General features: G+C 41.1%; 1 protein-coding gene across 5 annotated transcripts in view; it reads left to right on the plus strand.

The window, feature by feature from the left end:
• The first annotated feature begins 208 nt into the window (after nt 1-208).
• GRIP1 (glutamate receptor interacting protein 1) overlaps nt 209-24,273 on the plus strand; it is a 771,259-nt gene continuing 747,194 nt past the window's right edge. For all 5 annotated transcript variants that reach the window (XM_042246948.2, XM_060412830.1, XM_060412831.1 and 2 more), the window contains exon 1: nt 209-397. In XM_042246948.2, coding sequence (XP_042102882.1) covers nt 340-397 — 58 coding nt within the window. In that variant the 5' untranslated portion in view covers nt 209-339. The remainder of the gene's footprint in view (nt 398-24,273) is intronic.

The following is a 24,273-nucleotide window of genomic DNA, read 5'->3' on the forward strand; positions in this document are numbered from 1 at the left end:
CCGCTCTCGGCCTGCACGCGCCCCCGCCCCCGGCCCGGCCTCCCGGCCACACCGCGGCCACCGCGGCTGCAGCCCCTTCTGCCCGGCCCGGCCCACCCGGCTCGGCCCCCGCCACCCGGAGCCGCCGGCGAGTTTGCGGCGAGCGCGGGGCGCGCGGCGCCGCCTCGATGCGCCCGGGAGCCGCCTCGGCGCCCCAGCCCTGCTGAACAGTCCCGAGAGCGCCGCGGCCAGCCGGGGAGGGCGAGCGGGGAGGCGCGGGGTGACTCGGCCGGCCCGGGAGACGGAGAGCGAGCGGGCGAGGAGGAGCGAGCCGAAGAGCAAGCGCCGGGAGCAGACACCATGCCGGGGTGGAAGAAGAATATCCCCATCTGCTTGCAGGCGGAAGAGCAGGAGAGAGGTGAGCGGGGCGATCGGGCCAGGAGGGCCGGGGAGGGGGTCTGGGCCGGGGGCCGCCCCGGTGCCTCCCTCTCCCCGGGCTCCCTCCCTCCTGTCCGCGGAGGACGGGGGAGGGGCGCCGCGCCCTCGTGGGCCGCGGGCGAGTCCGGGCGGCGGCTTGCGAACTCTATAGATTTTTTATGGGGAGGGGGGAGGGTGTGGAGTGGAGGGGGTAGGGGGAAGAGGGAAGAAAGAGGTGCTGCAACAGGGAACTTTTCGGTTGTGCCAAGATTTTCTTTCTGGAGAGGACTTGTGGGGACCCGGAGAGCGTCTCCTGGGCCGGCTCGCACGTGGAGCCCCGGGCGGCCGTCTGTGAGCTGGGTGCTGAGCAGGGAGGGGGGCGGTCCTGCGGTGCTTGAAGTGACTTCTCAAACTTTCCTCCTCGCTGCCGCGACCGCCTTGGCGGTGTCCCGGCCTGTGGCTGGGCTTTGATGGTACTGCCAAGCCCAAAGTTGCTGGGGAATTCAGCAAGGAGAGGAAGAAGAGCTTGGGGGCGGAAAGTGGGCGCTGCCGCATGCCTCCGCAGGGGAAGGGCGAGAGGGGGAAAGCTGCCCCCCAAGGCTAAGGGTCCGGGGCTGGCAGTGATACCTCGGAGATGAGAGTTATGCCCCAGCGCAATCCCAGCTGTCAAGTTTATACCGCAGGACTGCGGGCTTTTCATAATTGCTGTCTATTTTCTTCGTAAAAAGCGGCTCTCCGTGCCAGGTGGCCTGGAAACCTTTTGTGCTTCAGCCTGACAAGTGTACTGGGCACGTTGCTTTAAGTGGCTTGCGGCGGAGGAAAGTTGAAGGCCTTTGACCACCTTCAAGGCTCGGTTCTGTTGAGGTCATTTCAGTGTTTGGATTGTGCGGAGGTCTGCTGGGGAGTTCAGCTCGGTAACCTGGATATGATGTACTGAGTGCACCAGAATTTCCTCTAGCCCCCGGGGGCTAGAGGGGTGTGCGCCGCGGCTGTGTTAGCATCGAGCGGGAGGATGGCTAGCATGGTCCACAGGCTTTATTCCACGGCTCCTCTCACCCTGGCCTGCACTGCTTCGAGGAAAATGCTTTAGGATTGGAAGGGTTTCAGGATGCCGGGTCCGCAAGGGCTGTGCAGCCGTCAGTGCTGAGGTTAAATGAAACTGCTTGGGTGGGTGGGCGGGGAGAGCAGGTGGGAGTTGCGGTCTGGTGAGTGGAGGAGGCAGAGTGGTCAGTGGAGCTGAAGCTAGCTGAGTGATGAGTGGATATGGAGGGTGGTTTGGTTATTGGTTATGCCAAAAGTTTCAAGCTTTGGAAATAATGCCTACTACTGAAGAACGAATGTACGCTTTTCAGTTTTTCTCTAGGTGGCACAACCTGTCTTTGGTTTATATCCTATTTAATGACTCAGGGAATTCATCCCTTTTTAACCACTTCCTTTTTCGAGATTAGAGATGCATTCATTTTCCAGCATACATTCTGGTGGCCGAACTTACTGTTCATCCACTCAAAAAGACACCCCTGCTTTAGAAACACCTCTGCTTTTCCCCTTCGTGGATAGTATCTTAAAAGGTGCAAACAGTAGTACCAACAATTTATAACCAGCTAAAAGCACTAATGGAAGCCTTCTGTCAGGCATGGAGTGCCTGGGCTGTGAACTAAAAGTCAGGGCACTTGGTGTTAAATGTATCTGGCAGTGCTGCCAGCAAGGTTTATCAGAATGCTGAAATGGGTAGATTTTTGGATTGTGACAAAATGTACCTGTATGTCTTTTAGAAATAAACTTTGAAAGATAATCACCCTTGTCTGCTTGGTGGAGATAAGACTGAATTTCCTCCACAACATAACAATGGAAGTCAAACTGGATATTCTGCCTTATCTTCTCCAGTAGGGGAAAACAGGGACTGTTTGTTACTTGGTGTCTTTTTTCACTTGAAATGTTTATTACTTCTTGCATATATTATGTGATGCTTTTCTAATTACTATTGTTTTTGTTTGGTTGTGGCATTTCTTTTTGAGGTCCTGCTTCATTGAAAATGTGCAAATACGTGTGTTTTGTTTCTTTTAAAATCTCTCACCTGATGTTTGTGTTTCAGTTGTGTGTGTGTGCATGGGTGTGTGTGTATTTGAATGAGCTGAGCTGCCTACATGATTTCTAATGCAAATATCAGAGGACGTTGCTTGAGATGATCATATCCTTTTGAAAGAATTTTATTGTAAAATAATGAGCAGTTTTATATTTGAATTTGAAATCAGATTGTATTTAGCTTTTTTCTTTTTAAGTGATTCAAACAGTGTTGAGTTAGGTTCTTGTTAAATATAAACAGAAATATTAAACTGTCAGGTTGCTTTGGAAAATAATGAGCATGGAGGAAACAAATACATTTAAAATTTTGTCTGAGAATAACATTGACTAAAAAGTCGATTTCTAGAATCTTTAAATTCTTAGGTTAGTTGTGCTCATAGAACCATTATTCTTTCCTCATTTCCCCCGCCCCCAACTCCAATTTACATTTAAACATTCTAAAATCCATTATGGAGACTACTCTAGCATAACATTTTTTCCTGTAGATTTTATTTAGCTAAATCTCTTTCTGAAACTTAATGCAGATTAATACAGGCTGCTGGCTTCTTTAAGGACCACATACTTGAACATGTATTTTTTAACGTTATTCTTGAAAAAAATGCTAATCTCAATTCAGAGATTTAGGGAAACTGCCTCTTGGTATTGTCACATAAAGAGAGGTTTGGCCAATCTCTTTAATTTCAAGCCATCCCTACACACCATTCATAACTTGGGTTCATCTTGAATGCCTCTGTCAAAATGATACTGAGTGAACTATTGCTACTGCATGCAGTGCTGAGCAGAGAAACTGTAACATATGGGTTGTTGCAGTAAATGCAGTCACTTCCAAAATGACATGTTAAGATTCACCCATGTATGGTAAAAATTCACCCACGTACTATTAAAATTCAAGACACATTTCTCTGTCCTCCCCCCGATTTTTCGCCTGAGCTGATAAACCCAATCCTTTAGGAAACTGCCTGATACACTTTGGGTAACTGTTTTAGGAGAGGAGAAATGATTCTGAAACCTGTTCTAGTGAATATTCCTTCCAATCAAATTAAATTAAAGTAATTTATTCTTTGTTTTAATCTACCTATTAGCTGATCGGCTGTAATAAGAATGAAGGAAAATCTCAATGTAAAGGAATAGGTGCCTCAGTAATTAATGAAGCCTTTCTTTCGCCTTGTAGCTTCCCTTCTGATTTGTGTGGATTTGGTTAGTAAGTGTGTGTGTGCATGTGTGCGTGCATGTGTGTGTGTGTATAACATTCTCCAGAGGAAAATGCATGCATTTGTATAGCTCCTTTCCCCCTTGCCTTTCCGTGCTTCTCTTAAATTTTGAAGGTCTACAAGTGAACCTGAGAACTTCTCTTTGAACATTTGTAGGAATGATTGTGTCTGGGGCTTTGCTTCTGTCTTGTCAGATGAGAGTATTTGGATCATTTTGGACATAAAGAATTAGTTTTTTATAAAATATCCACGTGAAAGCACAGGGGGCTTTTGGGCTTAGGTAGTGTGCCTTTGTTACATCTTTGGTTTGTTTCACTTTCCATATCACAAGGAGATCTGGTGATCTAGATCTGGTGATCTAGAAAGCTGAGTGCTAAAGAACTGATGCTTTTGAACTGTGGTGTTGGAGAAGACTCTTGAGTGTCCCTTGGCCTGCAAGGTGGTCCAACCTGTTCATCCTAAAGGAGATCAGTCCTGGGTGTTCATTGGAAGGACTGATGGACTACCTACCCCACATAACCTGCTTAATAAAAAAGTCCAATTTGAAATTTGATTTTTGATCAGGGAGTGGCATGGGCAAAAGAGAAGAAATCAAAATGTACAGAGAGTCTGCCATACATCGAGCATGTGTGTTTGACATTTGATGAGCATTATTTGGTACAGTCCTTATACATGCCAGTAAGGTAGGTATTATAACTTCCTCTGGAAGTGGGACAAATTAATGCCCAGAGAATGAAAAAAGTTGCCTAAAGTGACAAAGCCAAGACTTCTGACATCAGTTTCTAAAAAGAAGATAATTTGAAAAAGAAATTGTTACATTTCCTAAGATACAGTTGTTAGCATTATATTAACATTATAATGTCTTATGGGTTTTTTGGACTGAATTTTAATAAACTGCCACCAAATATTTCATTAAGAATTCACAAGAAGAGTTTTATAGTTATATATACTGTGGAAAAGCTTCCAAACTATATTTTGGACTTTTGACAAACTGACTTTGCTAGATAGGTTTGCTAACTGTAACTGTAAGAATTGGCATGCCAACATATTTCTAAGTGGAATTATTTGATTAAACTTAAACTCATATAAATGAATGGCTTTCCCCCACAGGACTTGAAATATTACATAGTTTTCTTTTTTTTTTTTCAGAGTGTTTGCCATGAAGGCAAGAATGAACAGGAATTAGGTACTTTTCCTAACTGATGAACTAGGAAACTCTTAATACTATATTGTTAATAACCACTGTGCATTTGCTAGTTTGCCAGCATTTTATTTAATTAAAGCCATCCATCTAAACTCTTAGTCTGGTATGTATCAGAAGGCCAAGTGGCCAAAGGGACTTCAGATAATGCTTTGTTCTGTCGCAGCCTGTTTGGCTTTTCATGAAGAAAAAAGTAGCAAGTTAACTTGGCAAAGGATATTGAGAATTGAATATCATGAGTTTTAAAATGGTTGTATTAAATGCTGTGTGATGGCTGATGATTTAAGGCATTTAGGAATTGATCAGCTTATTTTCAGTTAAATTACAGTAGTAGTTTAGTAATACAAAATACAAGAAGAGTAGTAATACAAAGTAACACGTCTAACAGAGTATGCTGTTCAAACACAAGAGTAAAACCTGAGTTTAAACTTCATGTTTTATGTATACTATCATGTAAGAATCGAATCGCCAGTCTATGTCTGACGCAGGATACAGCATGCTTGGGGCTGGTGCATGGGGATGACCCAGAGAGATGTTATGGGGAGGGAGGTGGGAAGGGGGTTCATGTTTGGGAACGCATGTACGAATTAAAGATTTTAAAATTTAAAAAAAAAAAAAACTTCATGTTTTATCTTTTAAGAAAGTTTATTTCTTCTTAAATGGAAAGGTGTCCTAAATGTAAATATAAAAAGCTATTGGTACAAAATTCCGCATTCATGACATCTACTTGTTTAGACAGGTTAGTTGCCAAAGGGTGTTTTGTCAGTTTCATGGGAAAGTTAACGTTCTTTAAGTACCTCTGCTGATTAAAATGTTCCTGATTGAATTTCTTATTGCCTCTCAACAGTGATTAAACGCTAAGCACCAAATCAGTTATTGAGTAGAATATGGAGACAAGGCTAGTGTCCTAGATAGATCCCTTCGCCTCACCCAGCGAAGTGGTGGGGAACAAGATATTTGAAGTCAAACAGCAGTAAGTTTAAAGCTATTTCAGTGCCTCCTAGCTCTGTGATCTTTTAACTTCTCAAAGTTCCTTGTGTTCTCTTGTTTAAAATGAAGACAGGTAACATCTACATCATGGGAGGAGTAAATGAAATTAACAAGAGTAGGTGAATTTCTGTCAGTTCCTTGTATACAATTCAAGGCTCAGTAATGGCATCCAGTATTATTTTTTTTATGATATCTTGGTATAGATCTGTAAACTTGACATCTCAAGGTGTCCTGATGATGAAATGATATGTTTTTATTCTCTAAAAACTTCATAAACCATATATAAAGAGAGCCCAGTGTTTTGTGAAAAACTGTGCTAAAACCAGAGCTTTAAGAGGCCAAGGTCTTTGATATATTCTAGTCTGACCCTCATGAAAAAGAAGAAACTCTGGTATAGGGGCAAATGTGCCCAAGGCCACATATCGTACATTTAGAAAACATTTATTGACATCTGACTTACATGATGGGTGCTGAGGATGAGAAGAATAATTGTTCCCATTGTCAAGGGGATTATTAAGTATAGTTACAGAGTCATGGATATGATAGCCTATCTCCTTCTGTACAGATTAATGCTAGGGGAGCAGAGAAGAGGGGTTGGATGTGCTGAGTGCAGGTGGGAAGAGTGAAGCTTCTTGGAATGCTCTCAAAGGCTGTGGCACAGATGAGATGGTAAAGGACTTGAAGGAAGGGGAAGAGTGCAGGTTAGGAGGGGAGGTGAGGACAGATATTTCAGGCAGGGGGCATAGTGTGTTCCAAGGCATTATGAGACAAAATATTCTAAGAACCACTACTGGTTTCTTTTTTTAAATTTAAATTTATTTATTTTAATTGGAGGCTAATTACTTTACAATATTGTATTGGTTTTGCCATACATCAACATGAATCCACCATGGTGTACACGTGTTCCCCATCCTGAGCCCCCCTCCCTCCTCCCTCCCCATACCATCCCTCTGGTTCATTCCAGTGCACCAGCCCCAAGCATCTTGTATCCTGCATCGAACCTGGACTGGTGATTCATTTCATATATGATATTGTACTTGTTTCAATGCCATTCTCCCAAATCATCCCACCCTCTCCCCACTACTGGTTTCTTAAGGGGCTGAAGTATAGAACATGAGCATGCATATGGACCGCAGAATAAGAATATGTATTTCATGACAAGGTGGGGAAACTGAGTTGGAGAAGATGAGACCAGAGATGGCCAGATTTGGAAGGTCTGTGTATGCCAGGTGGCAGAGTTCAGATTGTATCCAGCCAGGGATAAAAAGTTAATTGAAGGCTTTCCAACAGAGAAGTGAAAGGATCAGATTTGCATCTTAGAAAGGTCATCTAGGTAGCAAAGAGGAAAGATTAGGAAAAGGAGGGACTGGAGAGGTGGGAATCAGGTAGGAGGCTACTGCCCTGTTTGTTCCAGGCCATGCAGAGATTCTCAGAAGGAGGACTTGGTGAGCAGGTGAATGCAGGGACATGTAGAGGTCATAGGTCTCTGGTGGGAGGTAGTGATTAGATTCACAGTTGTGGCTTGAGACCCAGCATCTTGATACAAAGCCTGGTATTCCTGCCACAACATGTTGCCTTTCTTTACTCCCTCCTTTACAGTCTATGTAAAAGGAGGGGGAAAATATAAATCTAATCTGGTAGAATAACGTAAAAATAGAGGACCACCAAAGTGATTGGGTGCCAGACTGGGTCATGATGATAGTTTAATATGCACTAGTTTTTCTTCTAATCATGTAAAATTCATATACTGTATAATCCTAAAGGAAAAATAATTATTATTCTGCCCACTTATTTCCTAATACTGATCTGGAATTTAAAATGATTTTTTTAACTGAAAAAAGAGAAAAGTGGTAGTTATTATCTTACAGAATTGGATGAGGTTTTAAAAAATTATTATTTTCTAAAAATAACAAAATTCTCTGTGAATCAAGTTTAAAAATACTTCTAATACTGGACTGAAAATTAGGAAAGTGGATTAAAGTCCTCTCTTGGCCATGTTCTTATTTATCTGGGCTAGGCACAGACCGTGCCTCTGAACCTCCATTTCCTTATCTGAAAGTAGTGACGATTCTTGGCATACTGACCTCCTAAAATTGTTACGGGGTCAGAGCCATTATTACTACATGGTTATATTAAAAGGGAAGAAGTTGTTGAAAGACTGACATTCTTAATCACATCTATCAATTGGCCATTTCTGGATGGAGGCGTTCTTTGCCTAAGTTCTGTTTCATAAACCGGAAACTTTCATTAAAGAAATCTTAATTCTTCAGTTCAGTTCAGTCACTCAGTTGTGTCTGACTCTTTGCAACCCTGTGAATCACAACACACCAGGCCTCGCTGTCCATCACCAACTCCTGGAGTTCACTCAATGTCCATCGAGCTGGTGATGCCATCCAGCCATCTGTTGTCCCCTTCTCCTCCTGCCCCCAGTCCCTCCCAGCATCAGGATCTTTTCCAATGAGTCAACTCTACACATGAGGTGGCCAAAGTATTGGAGTTTCAGCTTCAGTATCAGTCCTTCCACTGAACACCCAGGACTGATCTCCTTTAGGATGGACTGGTTGGATCTCCTTGCAGTCCAAGGGACTCTCAAGAGTCTTCTCCAACACCACAGTTCAAAAGCATCAATTCTTCAGCGCTCAGCCTTCTTCACAGTTCAACACTCACATCCATACATGACCACAGGAAAAACCATAGCCTTGACTAGATGGACCTTAGCCAGCAAAGTAAATGTCTCTGCTTTTGAATATACTATCTAGGTTGGTCATAACTTTTCTTCCAAGGAGTAAGCGTCTTTTAATTTTATGGCTGCAGTCACCATCTGCAGTGATTTTGGAGCCCCCAAAAATAAAGTCTGACACTATTTCCGCTGTTTCCCCATCTATTTCCCATGAAGTGATGGGACCAGATGCCATGATCTTCGTTTTCTGAATGTTGAGCTTTAAGCCAACATTTTCACTCACGTCTTTCACTTTCATCAAGAGGCTTTTTAGTTCCTCTTCACTTTCTGCCATAAGGGTGGTGTCATCTGCATATCTGAGGTTATTGATATTTCTCTTAATTCTTAGTCTCCCAAAATGAAGTTCAACCCTGTTATGAAGTTCCTCCCTTAGGCTCCCATTTATAACAAAATAGCTCAAATGATGTAACTAAATTACAATACATGCTTACAGGCTGCATATTTCTTCCAAGCAGCCTCTTTCCCCACTGGGCTTGGAAATGTTTAGTGCAGATGCTGACTGCACCTTGCCACCACTCCCTATTCAATTTCTGCTGTTCTCCCATCCAGGCTTCTGACCTTAATGCAATGCCCAAGACCCCATTACTTCTCAAATTGAAATTGTGCATGGAATCTTTTTAAGGAAGGGAAAATTCTTGCAGACCTCCACTGCAGACTTTATTTCTGTTACGTTACTTAAATATGTATTAATGTAAGACTACATGTAAACTCCTGATGCTTATAACTCTCATGCAACCATAAAACCCAAACAGATTTTACAAATGAAATATAAACAAAAACTACTGAAAAAATCAATCTTTGAAATGACCATATATTTCATGCCATTTGATATTATTTGCCTGGAACAAAATTCCTTCTGGTGTATGAGTGTGGTACTTGCTGCTATGGAAAGTAGTATCATCACTTATTCTCTGGTTAAACTCCCATGGAACATTGGTCTTAATAGTCTGATGTCATCTGGTCTTTCTTGGGCATGAACACATCATTTTCTTATGAAGTCCTCCATTCTCATTGGTCTCTTTTGCGCCGTTGTGGTCCTAAATGCAAGCCCCAGTATTGGCAGTGCAGCTGGTGGTAGTATGAGGCTGATCTACAGTGAACTCATCTAACGCGCTAGCCAGGCTAGCAATATGTGAACTGTGAGCTTCCAGATGTTCAGGCTGGTTTTTGAAAAGGCAGAGGAACCAAAGATCAAATTCCAACATCCGCTGGATCATGGAAAAAGCAAGAGAGTTCCAGAAAAACATCTATTTCTGCTTTATTGACTATGCCAAAGCCTTTGACTGTGTGGATCATCATAAACTGTGGAAAATTCTGAAAGAGATGGGAATACCAGACCACCTGACCTGCCTCTTGAGAAATCTGTATGCAGGTCAGGAAGCAACAGTTAGAACTGGACATGGAACAACAGACTGGTTCCAGATAGGAAAAGGAGTGCGTCAAGGCTGTATATTGTCACCCTGCTTATTTAACTTTTATGCAGAGTACATCATGAGAAACACTGGGCTGGAAGAAGCACAAGCTGGAATCAAGATTGCCAGGAGAAATATCAATAACCTCAGATATGCAGATGACACCACCCTTATGGCAGAAAGTGAACAACTAAAGAGCCTCTTGATGAAAGTGAAAGAGGAGAGTGAAAAAGTTGGCTTAAAGCTCAACTTTCAGAAAACTGAGATCATGGCATCCGGTCCCATCACTTCATGAGAAATAGATGGGGAAACAGTGGAAACAGTGTCAGACTTCATTTTTTTGGGCTCCAGAATCACTGCAGATGGTGATTGCAGCCATGAAATTAAAAGACGCTTACTCCTTGGCAGGAAAGTTATGACCAACCTAGACAGCATATTAGAAAGTAGAGACGTCACTTTGCCAACAAGGGTCTGTCTAGTCAAGGCTATGGTTTTTCCAGTAGTCATGTATAGATATGAGAGTTGGACTATAAAGAAAGCTGAGCACTGAAGAATTGATGCTTTTGAATTGTGGTGTTGGAGAAGACTCTTGAGAGTCCCTTGGACTGCAAGGAGATCCAACCAGTCCATCCTAAAGGAGATCAGTCCTGGGTATTCAGTGGAAGGACTGATACTGAAGCTGAAACTCCAATACTTTGGCCACCTGATGTGAAGAGCTGACTTATTTGAAAAGATTCTGATGCTGGGAAAGATTGAGGGCAGGAGGAGAAGGGGACAACAGAGGATCAGATGGTTGGATGGCATCACCGACTCAATGGACATGAGTTTGGGTAGATTCCAGGAGTTGGTGATGGACAGGGAGGCCTGGCATGCTGCAGTTCATGTGGTTGCAGAGTTGAACATGACTGAGTGACTGAAGTGAACTGAACTGACATTAGTACCTCTGACTGCTCATGGTGAAGGGCTGGATTTCCCCCAGTCTATGTGGAACTAGACTGATTGCATCATATAAAACTCTACCTGAGTCTGTCCACATGGCATCCTGTTCAATAAGATGAGCCCATTCATCACAGACTTAGATGTTGGAGCAATGCCAAATTTCTGCAGGAGTTTCTAAGCACCTACCCTCATTTTTACTATTCATCTAACCGTGGAAGGGTAATAAGCAGTTTCCTGACTGGCACTGTGTAGATAGTACTGGTTTAGTACTGGTTTACTTTGAATAGTGCTGGTTTAGAATATGTTTATGTAGCTGGGGTTGGGAAGCAGAATTCTGAAAGGTGGATGTATGTACATGTGAAAATGGACTTACTATGATTTTTCCAGTAGTCATCTATGGATGTGAGAGTTAGACTATAAAGAAAGGTGAGTGCCAAAGAATTGATGAGTTTGCACTGTGGTGTTGGAGAAAACTCTTGAGAGTACCTTGGACTGCAAGGACATCCAACCAGTCCATTCTAAAAGAGACCAGTCCTGGGTGTTCATTGGAAGGACTGATGTTGAAGCTGCAACTCCAATACTTTGGCCACCTGATGTGAAGAGCTGACTCATTTGAAAAGACCTTGATGCTGGGAAAGATTGAGGGCAGGAGGAGAAGGGGACGACAGAGGATAAGATGGTTGGATGGCATCACCAACTCAATGGACATGGGTTTGGGTGAATTCCGGGAGTTGGTGATGGACAGGGAGGCCTGGCATGCTGCGTTTCATGGGGTCGCAAAGAGTCGGACATGACTGAGTGACTGAACTGAACTAACAATGAAATGTAATTTATTTTCTGTAGCTGCTTTCACTTTGCCTTCAAGATCTCTTTCCTACTGAAGATGGAAAACACCTGACTTTTCCATTAAGAGTGCATTAGTCAGTCAGTTCAGTTCAGTCGCTCAGTCGTGTTCATCTCTTTGCGACCCCATGAATCGCAGCATGCCAGGCCTGTCTGTCTATCACCAACTCCCAGAGTTCACTCAAAGTCACATCCATCGAGTTGGTGATGCCATCCAGCCATCTCATCCTCTGTCGTCCCCTTCTCCTCCTGCCCCCAATCCCTCCCAACATCAGAGTCTTTTCCAATGAGTCAACTCTTCCGTGAGGTGGCCAAAGTACTGGAGTTTCAGCTTCAGCATCATTCCCTCCAAAGAAATTCCAGGGCTGATCTCCTTTAGGATGGACTGGTTGGATCTCCTTGCAGTCCAAGGGACTCTCAAGAGTCTTCTCCAACACCACAGTTCAAAAGCATCAATGCTTTGGTGCTTGGCTTTCTTCACAGTCCAAGCCTCACATCCATACATGACCACTGGTAAAACCATACCTTCTCTCAGCCTACCTTGTACACAAACTTTTCTCACCTAATAGTTTTGTTAGAAATCTGCCCTTTGTATTTCATCAGCAAACATGTGAAAGTGAAAACTGACATATTTCTTCTCATGGCTGGCTGTGAAATTACAGTGTGCATTTTCTGTTAAATATTGATGTATTTTAAAGATTTACTTTGTATTTTGAATAAAAATCTTTAGAAAAGATCACTAGGTACAGTCGACTTTTTATATGAATTAGTGTTAGAATTAATAAATACATATGTTTTACTGGTAAAGTGTTCATTTCACAGTTAAACATAGCAGACAATATGAAAATTTTGTACTTTGACAGCATAAACTATTAGAATTTATATCTTTTTTTAGGTACAGTGCATCATTTTAGAAAAGGTTGGTAAATATAGCTTTCACCTTATCACATGAAAAATAACAGCAAAAGAATAGAAATTAATGTAGGTAAACACTCAGATAATAATGTGATAGATATTAATTTGTGTATCCTGAATGTAACTTGTGAATAGTTCTCCTTGATAACCTTCTCTTGGCTAGGGTTTCTCTTGTTCCCAGTATTCAGAGGTTCCATTGAAAAAGACAGATGTGTGCACAGATGTCCTGAACTTTGATCATCATAAGGATGTCTACCTTGCCCTCTTCTCAAGGGTCAGCTTTGTTCATTAAAAGACAGTGGCATTTAAAATTAGGCTTTTGGATGAATTCAAGCATTCCTTTTTAAATATATAATTTTCTGTGCTGGGCATATTTTCATTAAATGAGAACCTTAAACAAGGGAATATAAATTTGGTCTCTTGGTAACTATTTCACTGCTGCTAAGTCACTTGAGTCGTGTCCGACTCTGTGCGACGCCATAGACAGAAGCCCACCAGGCTCCGCCGTCCCTGGGATTCTCCAGGCAAGAACACTGGAGTGGGTTGCCATTTCCTTCTCCAATGCATGAAAGTGAAAAGTGAAAGGGAAGTCGTCGCTCAGTCATGTCCGACTCTTAGCGACCCCATGGACTACAGCCTACCAGGCTCCTCCATCCGTGGGATTTTCCAGGCAAGAGTACTGGAGTGGGTTGCCATTGCCTTCTCCAACTATTTCACTACCCGCTCCCCTCCCACCCACCCTGTTCATAATTTTATTTGAGAGAATGAAAATTTGCCAGGTTGGAATCAGACACCTATAGTGCCGCATCTTCTAAGAAGTAAGAAAGCACCTCATCTGGCTTCTTAGCGAATTTGAGTGCTGAGATATATCTCTGTCCCTGTCTATCTCTGTCTGTCTTTACCCTGCCACCAAAAAGCAGTCCTAGTTTTTTCACCAACAGTCATGTAAAATTATCAAGTGTGATCTGGGCTCTGCCTTCAGTGAACTGCGTTTACTCAAAATCCTTACCCTCTCAGCCTCTGTTGCTTATACTGTCAACAAAAAAGGAAGGAGGGCAGTGTATTAGTCTGTTTGAGCTGCCATAACAAAACACCACAGGCCGGGAGGCTTAAAACACAGAAACGCATTTCCTTCATTCTGGAGGCAACAAGTCCTTATCACGGTGTCAGCTTGGCCAGTTTCTGGTGAGAGCTCTCTTCTAGTGCCTCTGGTGGCTGCGTCCTCACTTGTGTGTGCTCATGTGGCCTTCCCTTCAAGTGGTGGCTCAGAGGTTAAAGTGCCTGCCTCTAATGCGAGAGACCTGGGTTCGATCCCTGGGTTGGGAAGATCCCCTGGAGAAGGAAATGGTAACCCACTCCAGTACTCTTGCCTGGAAAATCCCATGGACGGAGAAGCCTGGTAGGCTACAGTCCATGGGGTCGCAAAGAGTCGGACACGACTTCACTTTCACTTTCGCTTTCAAGTGAGAATATGGTCAGGGGGTTGGGGTGGAGAGAGTTCTCTACTGTTTCTTCCTTTAAGGACACTAACCCTGTTGGATCAGGGCCCCACTCTTACGATCTCGTTTACCGTTAGTGACTTCCTTGGGTGTCCTGTCTCCAGCTACAGTCACGCTATGGGTAAGGGGTTTCAACACATGAATTGGCACGGTTGGGCATGGGGAGGAGTCACAGACATTCAGTCCATAACAGGCAGGAACAGAAGATGATTCAGTGGTTCAGGCAGTGTTCCTAGGAATTTCATCCCTAGATGTCTGAAAACTGCTCTTTTTGAACAGAAGATGACACAGTCTGAGCTTCCCCTGTGCCCTCTCAGTTGGTGGCTGTTTTCTCCCACACACTCTTGGAGGAGGAGCAGAAGGTCCTCTTTGTCCTCCTTTGCTTCTTCCAGACCATTCCTCCCTCCTTTCTAAAAATCCTGAATTTTGAGTATCATGCCATGAGACCACACAAAACCGTGGCTCCTCCTTGTTGCAGTCACTCTCTGTGGTCTTTGACCATAGTAACTCCTGGCTTACTATTACTTGTTCCAGCCCTACTTCTAGCATGCTTCTTGTGATTTCAGTATTCACATAAATTGTCCCTCGTGTTTCTTCGTTTTCAGCCCTGTATCCTCTCTTTCAATTGTGATGTCTGCCGCATGGCCATACCCTAGACTGGCACATCTCAAAGTGAGGTCCGGTGGCCTCTGGGGGTCCCTAGGATCCTTTCCGAGAGGCTGTTATTTCCGTAGCAATGCTTAGAGATTAGCTGCCTCTTGCACCCTCATGCTCTTGTGAGCGCTCAGTAGTTTTCAGAGGTTCCATGACGTGTGATGAGCGTCTTCATTCTGGCGGCTAATGGAATGTGTACTTGTGTACTCTTATGTTTAAAAATATTCCCTTTTAATTTGAATTTGGTAAATATGAATAGACCTAACTCACATCACCCAAACTCACTAGTTCTTAAGACTGTTGTAAAGCCATCCTGAGACCAGCACATTTGAGGGCAGGGTTTTGTTTTTTTTTTTTAATTAATTAACTATATAATTTATTTTTACTGAAGGATAATTGCTTTACAGAATTTTGTTGTTTTCTGCCAAACCTCAGCATGAATCAGCCATAGGTATACATATATCCCCTCCCTTTTGAACCTCCCTCCTATCTCCCTCCCCATCCTACCCCTCTAGGTTGATACAGAGCCCCTGTTTTGAGCAAATTCCCATTGGCTATCTATTTTACATATGATAATGTAAGTCTCCATGTTACTCTCTCCATTCATCTCACCCTCTCCTCCCCTTTCCCCATGTCCATAAGTCTATTCTCTATGTCTGTTTCTCCATTGCTGCCCTGTAAATAAATTCTTCAAACCATTTTTCTAGGTTCCATATATGTGCGTTGCTGCTGCTGCTAAGTCTCTTTAGTCGTGTCCAACTCTGTGCGACCCCATAGACGGCAGCCCACTAGGTTCCTCTGTCCCTGGGATTCTCCAGGCAAGAACACTGGAGTGGGTTGCCATTTCCTTCTCCAATGCATGAAAGTGAAAAGTGAAAGTGAAGTTGCTCAGTAGTGCCCGACTCCATCCATGGGATTTTCCAGGCAAGAGTATTGGAGTGGGGTGCCATTGCCTTCTCCTATGTGTGCGTTAGGACACGCTATTTATCTTTCTCTTTCTGACTCACTTCACTCTGTATAATAGGTTCTAGGTTCATCCACCTCATCAGAACTGACTCAAATGTGTTCCTTTTTATAATATTAATGAGTAATATTCCATTGTGTATATGTACCACGACTTCTTTATCCATTTGTCGGTGGACATCTAGGTTTCTTCCATGTTCTAGCTATTGTAAATAGTGCTTCAATGAAGAATGGGATACATGTGTCTTTTGAGGGCAGAGTTTTTTTTACTGCACCACCCCCAGCACACAGAAGAGTACTTGGCTCCCAGTAGGTGCTTAGTAAATACCTGTTGAATGAGTAGAGGTGCCAAAGCAGTGATACTGAGAAGGCAAGAGGAATGGTTTTCAGATGATGGAGTAGTTACGTTCCTATTTGCATTTTGCTTGCAGGTTTGTGTTTGAGCTTCATGCATTTTGATTCTAGGGGACGAGAACCAGGAAAAATTTCAGTACCGTAAGGTATTTCCTGGTGGCTCAGTAGTAAAGAATCCACAGAGGAGATGGGTTCGATCCATGGGTCGGGAAGATCCCCTGGAGAAGGAAATGACAGTCCACTCCAGTATTCTTGCATGGGAAGTCCCGTGGACCGAGGAGCCGGGTAGGCTAAGTCCACAGGATCACAAAAAAGTAGGATGTGACTTGGCGACTACAACAACAGCCATATCAGTCCCAGCCTCCCCTTTGGGGTTGAAGAAGAAAGAGGATGGCAGATGAGGAGAGAGAGTTTCCCTCCCATTACTGGCAATCTGTAAACTGGCTCTTGTAAAGTGCTCTTTAATGTCTTAAAGCTGTAAATATTTTTCTGCTAGAATATACCTCTGTTGATGATACAGTTGGTGTTGTAAAGCAGAAAAATGACAGAGTAACGTTTTCCAGTGAAAATCTTTTTCCTGATGTTCTAAAAGATGATTGTTGTGTCAGCAGCTCTGCCATAGTCATATTTGTGTCCATCCCCCCTACCATGGTGCAAGGCACTGTGTGGATATTTAACACTTGTAAAATGAATGAATAAGTCAGTTGGCATTGTGAGAAATCATGGCAGGAAAGGAATAAGTCTATTTGTCCTCCTCTCTCTAGAGGCAAACACCATGTTCAAGTCAAGGGTAGAGTGTTTTTTACCATCTGATGTTAGGACTTAGCATTGGATTGTATCATGCAATTGCTTTTAGTGAAAAAATATTTTTTGTTTTTGTTATATGTGGCATTTGAAGAAGTTATGCCAAGGACAAGATGTTTTTAAAAAACAAGTCTGAGTAGTTTACATATTTCCTCATTTATACTGTTTTTTTCATTCTTGATTCTTAAAAGAGAACTGAAGACAGTATCTTTCAAATAACTTCCTTCCACCCCTAGATGAGTCCAGTTGGTTTTACCAAGTGTGTATTAACATGCCAGTAAAGATTAGTGTTTTTGCCCTATTTTTTCTAAGCCAATTCATTGTACTCTAATGGAGTAAAATAAAAAACAGCCTTTAATTGAATAATTTATTATGTCATTTGTTTTTTTTCTTAATGTGAAATACAGGAAGTAGTACTTAATCAATTTCCTTGTTTATTACTGAAACCAAAGGGCTGCATAGTTATATAGCAAACCTATTAGGGAATTTATATATATATATATATATATATATATATATATATATATATATTTAGGAAAATACAGTGTTATTATATAGCATCATTTTTTTTTTCTGGTTGCACTGCACAGCATGCAGGGTCTTACCGTGCCCCCTGCAGTGGAAGTATGGAATCTTAACCACTGGACTGCCAGGGAAGTCCCTATATAATTCTAAGCTGTTTTCATAGGTACATGCACTGTTAACTATTAGTAATACAACATTTTTTCTTTAGGTATGATTGATTGCATGGAAGATAATCTCCAATTTCATCATGACCATAAATCATACCTACAGTAAGGAAACCGATTTAATGCAGTTGTTCCTCACCACAAAGGACCTTTTTAGCAACTAATTTTCCTATGAAAACTGTCATTTGCTTGTGTATCAGTGATTCTTTATCCTCTCAAGATCTTACTTTATCTCTTTCTAAATTCCCAAGGTATTTGCTTGGTTTCCCTCCTCATGCTCCAGCATTAAAATATCAGAGTAATGATCAATTCTTTTCCTTCCTTATTATTATTATTTTTTGTAATGCCTGGCATGAAAAGTCTCAGGCATTCAGGAGTCACTTGTTGATGGACTAATCTAAATTGCTATACCTCCTGCAGACTATTTAACTCAAGTGAAAGTCACTCAGTTATGTCTGACTCTTTGCAACCCCATGGACTATACAGTTCATGAAATTCTCCAGGCCAGAATACTGGAGTGGGTAGCCTTTCCCTTCTCCAGGGGATCTTCCCAACCCAGGGATCTAACCCAGGTCTCCTGCATTGCAGGTGGATTCTTTACCAGCTGAGCCTCAATGGGAGCCCATTTAACTCAAGGGAGACACCCAAATGAATCAAAGGCCCCTCACGAGTTCCTTATCATGTCAGTTAGAGTTGGGGTATATGCAGTGGATGAGGAACAGTATTCAGTGATCAAAATTTTACTTTCTATAGTGGGAAAACAATTTAGGAAATGATTATACTGCAGGATAATTAGAGATTTTGGCTTTTAGAGTTAGAATTGAATTTGAATACTGACTCCTACATTAACTGGTTCTTTGGTCTTAGACAAATTATTTGACATTTCAGTTTCTTCCTTTGTAAAAAGACCATAACAATATCTACTCTGCAGGGTTGTAGTAGATTTTAAGAATAGGTGTAAAATTGTGTGCATGCTAAGTCACTTCAGTCATGTCTGACTCTGTGTGACCCTATAAACTGTAGCTCACCAGGCTCCTCTACCCATGGGATTCTCCAGGCTAGAATACTGGAGTGGGTTGCCGTGCCTCCTCGAGGGGATTTCCTGACCCAGGGATCAAACTGCGTCTCTTATGTTTAAAAGTATGTGTCAGTAAAATCTAATGTACTAATCTAGTGTACTAATTATAAGATCACATACAAGACAAGTCCAGATTTTCTTGTAATTGTGGATGATTCATTTACCTGAGGATTGTTTTTCAAAGTGGGTTCCAGGATATTTGGAGATCCCTGTATCTCAAGAGGAGAACGGGGGTTATTCACAAATTTCTCTAAAATAAATATTTGGTAACAGCAACAATTGGTTAAAATATTTGAAAAAGTAATTATGAATATAACCTAGAAGCTCACCTAGACTAATTTGTATCAGGCTTAAGGACCTGCAACTTGTTGTAGAATATACATATCTGGATGAAAGGACTGATTTTAAAACCACATGCCTCCGTTTATTTTATTGCTGATATGTGGTTTGGTGTGACATCAAGCTCTTGAATCACAATTTCCAGTTCTCTTCCTGTCAGTGACTTCATTTGAAGAATAGCTTTGTTCAGTTCAAGGCTTTCAAGATATATTAAACCAAGATAATGAACTAAATGTTCCGAATAAACTCTTATCCTTCAGTGTAGAGAACCTGCAAAGGTGTGATGATTTAGACTTTGTTTTAATACTTCAGTTATATGGTTACAGAAGAACAAAGCAGAAACAGCAGAGTCACTCTCTGGCAAGGTTGTGGCTGACCTAACCTGGGAACTGAGGGATTGCTTTTGCCAGCCCAGACTTCTTCTGCCACTGGGACCTTGCATTATTTACAGCCAAAGGAGCTGCCTGGCTTGCCGTTCCACTGACTCCTAGGTGTACCTTTTTGACCCCACACTGTTCATTGTCTAGCCTGGTTCCGAGTCTCCCGGGGAACCCTGCCTGGTAGAGCTTGATTTGTTGTCAAAGTCCCCACTGATGGCTCCTTCTACTTGGTACTCTCTGTCCCATCACAACAGGTTCAAGGAAACTGCTGCCAGGGTACTAGTCCAAGCGGATGATACCCATCACTGAAATAAATTAGGATCATGGTACTGGCTACAACCAAGCTTTCACATATAACTCCTTCTGCCATATCGGATAGATCATCAGGGGGAAAATAAAAAAAAAAAAATCCCACTGCAAAGTGCATTGTCTTGCTCCTAGTGATGAGTGTTGAATAATCAGGCTGTCTTGGAAGCAAATGATTGGCATCCATAGGGATCCCGCTTCATGTTGTGCAGCCCAGCTCTTGGTTGGGATTGACAAGACTGCCATATCCTTCTGTTGCATCTTCAGGCTCTCACTGCATCCCTGCTTCCTGTTTTTGGGTCCTGCTGCATGATTTTCCAGGGTGCTTCCATGTTTACTTTCTTTTTTTGACATTTTAAAAAACTTTTCCATGTTACCTTTTTTCTCATTCCATTACGCTGCCTGTGTCCTGACAACATCCTTCAGTGTCTCTTGCCTGGGTCTCTTCCAGTCATTGGTCTTTTTCTGCGTCCCCAGTATGTGCTTTCACTTTTCAGTTCCATGCATTGGAGAAGGAAATGACAACCCACTCCAGTGTTCTTGCCTGGAGAATCCCAGGGATGGCAAACCCTGGTGGGCTGCCATCTCTGGGGTCGCAGAGTCGGACACGACTGAAGCGACTTAGCAGCAGCAGCAGCAGCAGCAGCAGCAGCCAGTATGTGCTTTGTCCAGGATCCTCCTGAATTCCAGGATACTGACTAGGACCCATTATTTCCCTGGTTCCCTCTTTTCTGTCTGTGTACCCTGGACAAACTCGACTCAGCTTCCTCTCTGTCTCCTTTGAGAATGAGTACCTGCAGAGTTTCTCTGAGGTTTTTTGTGCAGAAGTTCATTGTGTCTGTGGTATGTGGGTGAGCTGAGGAGGAGGGGTATAGCAATGTGAAGTGGTTGCCAAATTTATTTGCTTACAGGACTCGCTGTTGGAGGGTAATATAGTTCAGTGCACACTTAGAGAAATGCTACCCCCTAGACTAGTAGTGATATTTGGGGCTTGAAAAACTGTTAAGAGCAGGTGTTAACTTCTCAGTAACAGAAGAGCATCTGTGTTTGATTTTGAACTTTCTTGATGTTTTCTTTGTAGTACTGTAGGGTCACTGTAATTAAAATCTTTCAATTCTGACATTTGGTTCCTGATTGCTCTAGTTTATCTAATTGAGCAAGCTCAGCATTTGTTGACGACCTATCACGTATCATAATACGCTGTGCTCCTTGCCAGAAACACAAATATGAGTAAATAGGCCTGCTTTTGAAAAACAAATTATAGGGTAAAACAAATATTTTATAAAGGTGGTTCTATATCAGACCAATTATTACATATATATTTTTCATTTCAGACCTCAGACTTTTTTAAAAAAGAGTTTTTCAATCCAAATAATAAAGGATTCCTTTCGGGTAGAGAAGGAATTTCTAAGCATGTTACAAAAAATAAGAAATAGAATTAAGTGCATAAAAATTTAATATTTCTATACATCAAAGCCTACCATAAACAAAATTAAAAGGCAAACTGTGCACTAGAAAGAACCTTTTGCAACATAAAAGACAAAACTTTACTATTCTTGATAAAATAAGTACATAGTAGATTTTAATAAGTCATTGTTGGAAGAATGAGAGAGTGAATAAATGAGCAAATGAATTTAAAGCCATAAGAAGAAAAACACTACAGTAGAAATATGAAGAAGATGTGAAGAGTTGGCACAGGACAAATCACCCATGCAGATGTTCACACATGCACACACACACACACACACACACACAAGTACAAATCCAAATATACAAAACTAGCAAAGAAATGGAAATTAAAACAGAAGAAGGTTTTAATTGATCCTTCATTAATTTGATAGTGAAAAGTAAAAGAAAAGTGAAAGTGAAGTTGCTCAGTTGTGTTCAGCTCTTTGCAACTCCATGGACTGTAGCTCACCAGGTTTCTCCGTCCATGGGGTTTTCCAGGCAAGAGTACTGGAGTGGGTTGCCATTTGCTTTGCCAGGGGATCTTCCCCACCCAGGGATCGAACCCAGGTCTCCTGCATTGCTGGTAGACGCTTTACCCTCTGAGCCTCCAGGGAAGCCCTGTTAATTTGATAAGTAATTATTAAATACCTATTATTACCCTACTGTTAAGTTGCTTTATAAATCGTATTATTTTATTTAATTTAGATAACGGTCCATAGAAAATAGTTATCCTCATTTACCAATGAACAAAGGGCTTAAAAACAAAGGGCAAAAAAACTGAGTCTCATAATTGGGGTTTTGGAGGCAAGGTTTGAACTCATGCCTATATGCCCTTGTAGTCCATGCTCTTAACCTGCAATGGACTATTACAGGCATGAGTTCAAATACCTAATACCTACCATAGTGTTCTGTTAGCATTAAAAACACCATGAAGGGCATTTGATGGTATGGTAAGTTGTTTGTGAAATAGAGTTAAGTAAAAAAACAATTGCAAAACAGTGTGCACACACTGTTTGTGCATATGTTCTTTTAAAAATGGAGAGCAAAATTTGGAAGGGTATACTAAAATGTGAACAGTGCTTATCTGTGACTTTCTGTTTATATTTTCTATATTTTTTCTACAATATGTGTATATTGTGTTATAAGCAACAATATTTTTACTTTTTAATTAAAATTATTTTAATTTTGTCAAATAGGGTGTGTGTATGTCTATGTGTGAACATGACAGATGTTTTGAAGTTTAGAGAAAAGGATTAACAGAACCAGCTTTGTCCAAAAGAAGACAGAAGAGGAAACACCAGGAAGCAGAAGACAGCTACTGGTGCAAGAAATGCAGAATGACTGAGTAAATTGTTAAATAATACGGCTAGGGCAGCTCAGAGAACAGGAAATACAAATGTTTAATACATATTTGGAGAAATAGTCAATACTGGTAAAGACAGTAGCATTACCACGAGATAACTTTTTACCTATTAGAGCAGGAAAGCCCTTTCAAACAGAGTGCTGAAATAGATACTCCAAAGGTACAGCTTTGGAGAAAGCAATTTGATAATAGGTATCAGAAGACTTAAAATTGTTTATATAAGATTTGACCCAGTAATTCAACTTCTGGAATTTGATACCAAGTAAATAAATCCTGAAAACCTTTATGCAAAAAGATACATGGCATTACCCATAATAGTGAAAAATTCAGAGCAACCTGAGTATACAGAGCTAAAGTCATGTAGTTATAAATGGTAGGATAAATCATTTGATGATTGATTTATCTGATAAATAGCCAGCCAGTGCTTTGGTGCTGAGGGCACAGCAGTGAACAAAATCTTTTTGCCAAATGATTTTTAAAAAGAAGATTTCCATAACATGGGAAATGCTGACTTTTAAATGTTAGGCATAAAAAGTAAGATATTAAATTGTACATATTTTGACGTCAATTGTGTAAAAAATAAATAGAAAAAAGCTTAAAAGAAAGTGCATCAAAATATTAACAGTTCTCTTGCAATTGGATTGTGGATTTTTTTCTTTATACTTTTCACTGTGTTCTAGATTTTCTACAATGAAAATATATTGCTTTTTAAGTTAGAAAAATATACGTAAACTTAATTGCCATTATTTATTATATGTTTGCAATATTGTCTTTAAATAGGAAAATAGGAATTTATGTCCAAGCTATGTTATGAATTTAATAGACCTAAATAAAACTATCAGAATTTGTGATTTTATTGAGCTCCTAAAACATCTTTGGTTTTACTGATATGGTTAAAAGCCTGTAAGATGCTACTTTCATTAAAATACTTCTGTAGTAAATAGTAATTGTGTATTGAATAGGTAAAAACTTACATTGAACAGATCAAAAAGTCCAACACAATGTCAATTTGATTAGGTAAATGCAAATTTAACAGGCTTGTAATTCTTTAGTCTTTTTATTTTGCATGCCATAGAGAGTGCAGTAATATAATTAAAATTCTGAAAATGGCTATTTAGGATAATGGTGTGTTTTTTCTTTTTCCTCTTTTAAAGTAAGATGAGGGAATTTAAATTTCCACTCAGGCATTATTTCCTATAGTGAAGGATCCCACTACTGTGATTCTAAGTAAACTTTAATTATGTTCCATACTTACAGATTTATTTCATGTAATTCATTTGTGTTTTGAAATGTTTTAGAGTCCCTAAGTTTAGGCATTGTTTTTATATTTTGTGCTTGAAAACTGGGTTTGAATTAAAAATAAAGATATTTTAAATTTAACTTAAAATTGTGAATCAGTATTATCAATGACAGCTTAAAATGTTGAGAAAGGTCAGGACATTCTGTATTTTGGTTGTATCAGAATTTATTATGACCTATGTAAATGCTTCATAAAATTTAAAACTCAGGGCTCAGAATTATTAAAACTAGCCTGAAATTCAGTTGTGTTAGAGTTAGTCATAGAGCAAAAAGCCAGGTTGCTGTTGTTATTTGGTCACTAATTTGTGTCCGGCTCTTTGCTACCCCATGGACTGCAGCATGCCAGGGCTAGTGAGCTGAAGCAGTG

The sequence above is a fragment of the Ovis aries genome, chromosome 3 (assembly GCF_016772045.2).
Source record: "Ovis aries strain OAR_USU_Benz2616 breed Rambouillet chromosome 3, ARS-UI_Ramb_v3.0, whole genome shotgun sequence".
NCBI classification, from domain to species: Eukaryota; Metazoa; Chordata; class Mammalia; order Artiodactyla; family Bovidae; genus Ovis; species Ovis aries.